Source organism: Pangasianodon hypophthalmus, chromosome 25 (genome assembly GCF_027358585.1).
Source record: "Pangasianodon hypophthalmus isolate fPanHyp1 chromosome 25, fPanHyp1.pri, whole genome shotgun sequence".
In the NCBI taxonomy this organism is placed as follows: domain Eukaryota; kingdom Metazoa; phylum Chordata; class Actinopteri; order Siluriformes; family Pangasiidae; genus Pangasianodon; species Pangasianodon hypophthalmus.
In genome coordinates this window covers 15,069,416-15,076,008 of record NC_069734.1, presented here as the reverse complement: position 1 = coordinate 15,076,008, position 6,593 = coordinate 15,069,416, and the positions used below count along the sequence as shown (strand labels likewise).

General features: G+C 36.3%; 1 protein-coding gene across 1 annotated transcript in view; it reads right to left on the bottom strand.

Moving 5' to 3' along the window:
* Window positions 1–2,212: 2,212 nt before the first annotated feature.
* nhsb (Nance-Horan syndrome b (congenital cataracts and dental anomalies)) overlaps window positions 2,213–6,593 on the bottom strand; it is a 68,330-nt gene continuing 63,949 nt past the window's right edge. Inside the window, 2 exon segments of the mRNA XM_026947799.3 lie at window positions 2,213–6,218; window positions 6,395–6,518. Of these exon segments, the coding sequence (XP_026803600.3) occupies window positions 5,621–6,218; window positions 6,395–6,518 (722 nt within the window). The 3' untranslated portion in view covers window positions 2,213–5,620.

Below are 6,593 nucleotides of genomic sequence, written 5' to 3'. Positions count from 1 at the left end.
CTAAAAAAATGTCTAGGACCATGCTGAATAAAAATAAAAAGACATCTGGGTGCAACTCACAGCTGATATGCAGTATTTCAGTCCAGATAATGTTTAAGTGCTGATGGCAATTTTATCTTGTTGATCAAAAATGTCATACCTGTACAAAACAAGTCATAGATACACCAGTTTATCACACTGTTTACACTTAAAGGAAAAATCCATCCATTTGAACAACTTGCCTATTAGTCTTTATAACTAAACATGTGATCTTCAGTGAGTGGCGAATGAAATCTGGGGTGAGTTTCTGAGTTCAAACTTCTTTCACTGACATTCACTTTGGTTAACGGTTTCCTACATTACCACCAATCTTTACCTAAAGAGAGCGATGCGGCAGCGCTTTAGTCCTTTACTCTGTCCAGCTCTCTCACCTCGTCATCTGTACACTCTGCCCAAACAGATCAGCTTCCAAAGCTTCAACATTCATGCTAATATCCCTTTCAGCAGCATCGCACTTCTTGTAGATCGCAAACTAGCCAACAGCCAAACTAGTGTCCAATAGCTGCATTGCATTCTGGGATTTGAGTTCAACGTTTGCTGTCTCCACTACTTCTATGTTGGATTTCTCATTAATATGACATTGAATGTTGCTTCAAATTTGGAAAATATCATCTACATATTTGAGTAAATTGAAAAAGTTCATTCTTAATGGCTTACAGCTTAAGGCTTACCAGTTCTGTGCAAATTCTTATCAGTTAGCAGTTAACACTTTTTCCATGCAAATTATTAGGCAACTTTCTAAGGATTTTAGCTAGCCTAATATAATCATATCTAGCTAATTAGTTAGATTTATGAGTTGACAACAGGTATGATTTGTGATTTGTGACTCAAATCAGTTTAATATTTCTCATAATTTACATGGATGATTTAAATAATACAAATATCTTGGCCATATTAAGAATCTCAAATGTGAAGATACGGCCCATATTTGGACCCAAATTCATTTGGATTAACCTGGAAAATCGTTTTAATCTTGGTAAGGAGGAAGTCGCTTGCCTTATTACAGTATATTACTGTAAAGCACTAGTGTTTGACAGTGGGCATAAAATGTCAGTTTACCTTGAATTTTTTTAATGGCACCACAGTGCATCCTGGTGGTTAATGGTACATATGAAAGTAAACACTTGAGCTTTTAATAATTACTAGTTGATAGTAAGTGCTTTTTCTTTTACACAACCAGCTGCAGGGTCAGGGCTACTAAATAGAATGCCTACATAGTATTGATGAAACTGGTGTACTTAAGAACCATTTAGGATGGTAGAGTATGGTTTAGCTCTATTATTTGTGATGTCAAAGATATTATTGTCTGCTGTCATTATCATTGTTTTGTTAGTACTACATAAGTGTTATGACAATACAAACTTTATTATTAACTTAACAAACCCACTTTGTTGTACTGAGCTAATGTAAGCTGGTTAGCCTGTTGACTTGGGCCATTTGTGCTTTACTGTGATCCCTCAGCGCTATGCTTATGAATCGCTGACCTGATTGTTGATGGTATGGTCTGTGCAATTGTTCATTCTGCAAGTTCAGAAAAGACCACAGAGCCAATGGTTGTGAGGTAATCTTGTAATGCTGGATGCCCTTGCCGAGTAAGTTTACATGCTTTATGGACGGCTTACACGTTGGGATTATTTTCATGAGAATGTACCATCCAGCCAATCATTCAACCAACCACCCAGCCAGCCAATCATTCAACCAACCAAACAACCAACCAGCCAGCCTATCATTCAACCAACCAACCACCCAATCAATCATTCAACCAACCAACCACCCAATCAATCATTCAACCAACCAACCAACCACCCAGCAAGCCAATCATTCAACCAACCAACCAATCATTCAACCACCCAGCCACCCAACCAATCATTCAACCAACCAATCAACCAACCAACCACCCAACCAATCATTCAACTAACCAACAAACAAATCATTCAACCAACCATTCAACCATCCAGCCACCCAACCACTCATTCAACCAACCAACTAACCAACCAACCAACCAACCAACCATTCAACCAACCATCCAACCACCCAACCAATCATTCAACCAACCAAGCACTCAGCCAACTAATCACACAATTTACTCAATCAGTCAATCAGTCAATCAATCAATCAATCAATCAATCAAATGAAATAATAAAAAAAAAAACACTGAGGTTCTTTTTTTAATGCAGTCACATTTATTGGCCTTCTCTATGCACAGTTACTAAGCAAGCCAGTAGGGCTGGCAAGGAATGGTTTAAATTTACAATGAAAATTGTCACAATGTTTACTAAAAAATAAATACAAGGACAGAGAGAGAAGTTTGCACAGCTCAAAAATATACAAAGGCGTGTAATTAATGTAAACTTTGAAAACATTTTACAAAAAAGAAACGACTGTGTAACATTTTTTGTTTGCTTCTTTAAAAAGATCATATGTACATATTTGTACAAAAATACAAAAACAGATGCAATTCGAAGTGAAGAGACGTTGAGTGACAATGCTGTATAGCACAGAGACTTTTGCAGTTTAACCCATGGTCATTCATCCAGTTTCTGGTTTCTTGACTTCTTTTATTCACTTTCATACCTGTACAACCCTTTGGCAAAAGCATAATGTGCTTCCCCATTTGTGCAGTGTGATATATCAGGTGATATGTGTAATCATTTCATTAAAAGAAAACACAAGTTACAGTGAGATTCAGTGAGGACATGAAACAGCAGTATGTGGGTTGATTGGTGATTATTTCCTATGAACACCTTCGACGTGTGTTTGGACGCTGAGGTACTGACAGTTCAATGAAGCTAAACTTAGAAACAAATATTTCTAAAGGCTTTGCATTTCATTCCCCTTTTCCAATACAGATGTCAATGCAAAGCCTGAACAATTTTTAGGATTCTTAAATCCTAAAATACAGCTACCGTAATCTGAGTCTTGAAATAGGAAGATAACATGGGCAATTACATGTACACTGCTACAATATCTTAAGATTTATGATGTCACTAGTGTTGAAGGTATCTTCTTACATAAGCCAGTTGGTGGGATTTTAAAAAAGCTGCTATGAAATGTCAGATGGCAAATTGAAAAAAAAAAAAAAAGAAAAAAGAAAAAAACGGCAACAATAACAGAATATGACCTGGGTATAAAATCAGTTTAGAGCACCAAAAACAGCTGAATTAAGTTTCATATCATACAGCACATATGTAAATTATGCAAGTTTACAGCTAATTAGAAAGATTTCTTTTTAAATAAGTACAGTATTTTACCATTGGCTAATACACCCCTGATATGAAATATGTTCAATTATAACCTTTTTAGTTAAATAAAGCTTTATCATTACTCTTTTCTATATTCATTAACAAAATAATTCTCTGGATAAAATATCCCTTAATGAAAAATATTTGATATTTTTTTTTCCTATTAAATGTTGCAATCTAATAGAGGATTTTACAGATTTCGTACTTCTATAGGTATGCATATGACCACACACAGATTAAAAGGTACAGTCCATATGTTTTCAGTGTTCTGATTAAAAAAAAAAGATGATATTAGACTAAAAAATAATGGAAAGCATATGGAACATTTTTCAGTGAATGCTGTTACTGGAGAAATGTTATAGTATATATAAAAAGTAATACAAATTATTGTCAGGACATACATAAAGTATTGTCAGGACATACAGTACATGGTAACTGAACAGTCCAGAAAAAAAGGCTGACTTATTTTCATATATCTGTTAGTCACACAACCACATATATACAAATAATGAGCAACGCATTCTCCCAGCATTGCAGATCAGCAGCTAAGAGATGCAGCTACATAAACGCGAAACAGTTGATCATTCAAAGTTCATCACCTTTTTTTCCCCCACAATATTTCCCCAGAACCAGCACAGATATCACCCAAATACACTCATATAGTCTAAATCGGTCCACAGACCTCTCTATATTTGTATCATATTTTTCTTTTTCTTTTATACCAACAGTGCTTTAACAGATTGTCCAGTTCTTCCACATAAGGGATATAAAGCTGAGTCTATACATACAACAATTTGAAAAAAATGAAACATCAACAAACTCATAAACTTTATCACTTATTCAACATACAAATACTCAATGAATGCAAATGATTAGAAAATGATTTTTTTCCCCCTTCAGGTAAGTATGTCCCTATGAATTAAAGACCCTTATTGCATGCTGTACAGAAGACAAACAAAAAAGGGGAAAGGGAGCACCTTGACAGTACTCAGCAGAAAACAATGATCTGAAATGGACTGATTCACAGCTTGTCCATCTTCCACTTTTCGGCACAGTGTAAGCTTGACAGATCTCGCTAATTTCTAACATCTCTTACTGCATGGAAAAAAAAAATCACTGCAAACTGAATTCAAAGTGAACAGCTTGCACAATTTTAACGGTATTCATAGAATACAGTTTACGATTTCACTGTTGTATTCATCCTAGACATTAGCCCCTACATGTTCTATACCTACAAAATGTACACATAATTAACATAATTAAGTGCATTAAAATGTAAAATATAACATAATCTTTTCTGGTAGTGTAAGCTCAAAGCTGGTGTTAAGAGGACTATAGTTAAAAGCAACATGGCAGCCTGTAACTGAAAATATAAACTCTTAATGTCATGGGTGACACCATGTGAGAACTAACATATGGGCTCATTTCTATCAGACATAAATTGCACCATTCCTTTGTATCCAGGATGTTTAAAGGAATTATCTTTGCCTTTCCAAACAAGTGCAAAATATTTGCAGGTTTTGCAAACCAATTCAAATTTGCATCAAGAGTTCTCAGCCATAGAAAAATGCCTATAATCCTGGAGACTCATTCTCTTCTCCTGAATTTACAGACCTTCTGTTAGGAAAGGCCACAGTGTGATTGTCCTGTGTAAGCCTAACTAAAGTCCCAATTAGGAGTCACAACAATGGGAAGGTCAGTATTCAGTACTGCAATAACCAGTGTCAACAATGCTACAAACCACACATGCTAGTAATATGTAAGTTCACTAGAAACACCAACTAATCTTGGGGAAGGTTGGAGTACTTTGATACTTCCTGACTGAGACTTTAGCAGGGTCGTGTCTAATATTTCCTTTTAATTTTGCAACCTACACAATACTAATCACTTTGTGAATGAAGAGGAAGGAATCTGAAAATAAAGTTCTATATTTTCTATGTCTACAAACATTGCTATTATGAGTGAAAAAAGAAAGGATTGGCTATTGGTTTAGTTTTTTTTTTAGGAATCAATATCCATCTGGCATCCATATAAAAAAAATACCACAAGTAGTACTTGTGGTGCCACAAGATCCAATAGCTTTTGATGGAAATGAAAGTTCATGACTGATCAAAACATAAGTTCACTGTCAATTCATGGAATACAAAAAGTTCAAAGTGAACAAGGGGACCTTTTTTCACTTAATTTTAAGATATAATAGAATCGAGGGAAATATATATATGCATATGCCCATATATCACATTTTTTTTCTGTAATTTATTCTTTTTTTTAGTCTGAGGGATTTGTTGTTTTTTCATTGGTAAGAAAACCAAAAATACCAAAAGAGACGAAAGATACCACTAGGAGGAGCGGTCATCATGTGGACTTCCATCAGAGTTTTCAGTTTCTCCTTCAGAGATTGCCTGCATTGGGGCAGTGTATAGCCGGCTGCGTGTACTGTACCTGCTGCTGCTTGCTGCAGGTGGGATCCTAGAACGACCTTGCCTAGAGGCAGCAGACATAGTAAGGGTTTTTGTAGAGAAACCCTCAATATTTGCCTTGGGGAAAGTACTGGAGAGTGGCTCTGTGCTGGCTAGAGACTCCTGCATTGGTGAAGGGGGTTCCTCTGGTTGCCTGGAAGCCTCTTGTTCGCCTGGGGACTTCGGAGTGATGGGGCTCTTGAGGATTTCTGTTGCAGACATGCGGTAACTGGAGTCAGTGCGACTGCCCTTCTTCAGCAACAGTAACTTAAACTCCTCATTGGAGGTGCTGGATTTTTTGGCACTCCTGTATATGGGTCCTGGTGCCCTCTGAGAACCAGATGCAGGAGCTGGGACACTTGTTGTGATTGGACACACTACAGGAAGATTGACTGGACCACTGACAGGAGCAACACCAAGACGACTCTTCCCATTGAGCTCCCCTGAGTCTTTCCGCCCAAGAACTTTCCTCTTTGATCTAAAATAATTTTGGTAAAATGGGTTAGAAACATCAGGAGACATATTATGTAGGACTACAGGATGTTAGGATTACATATACTATGAAAAATTATTCTTATGGCCACCAAAATAAGTTATCATACATTTTAGTATCTCTTATGTATCGTATTTAAATTTTTTTATATTTTAGTTTACCTGTGTATCATGGCAAACAGATCTTCAGTTGTGCGTAGTTTATTAGGCGAAGGGAATATACTATCATCATCAAACTTAGAGTCATCAGTCAGAGGAGAATTTGAATTGTCACTAGGTGTGGAGTCTGTGAAAAATAAATACATTTTACAGTCCTGAAATTCTTTTTTATGCAATGTAGAACCCTTTTATTTCCCCAATA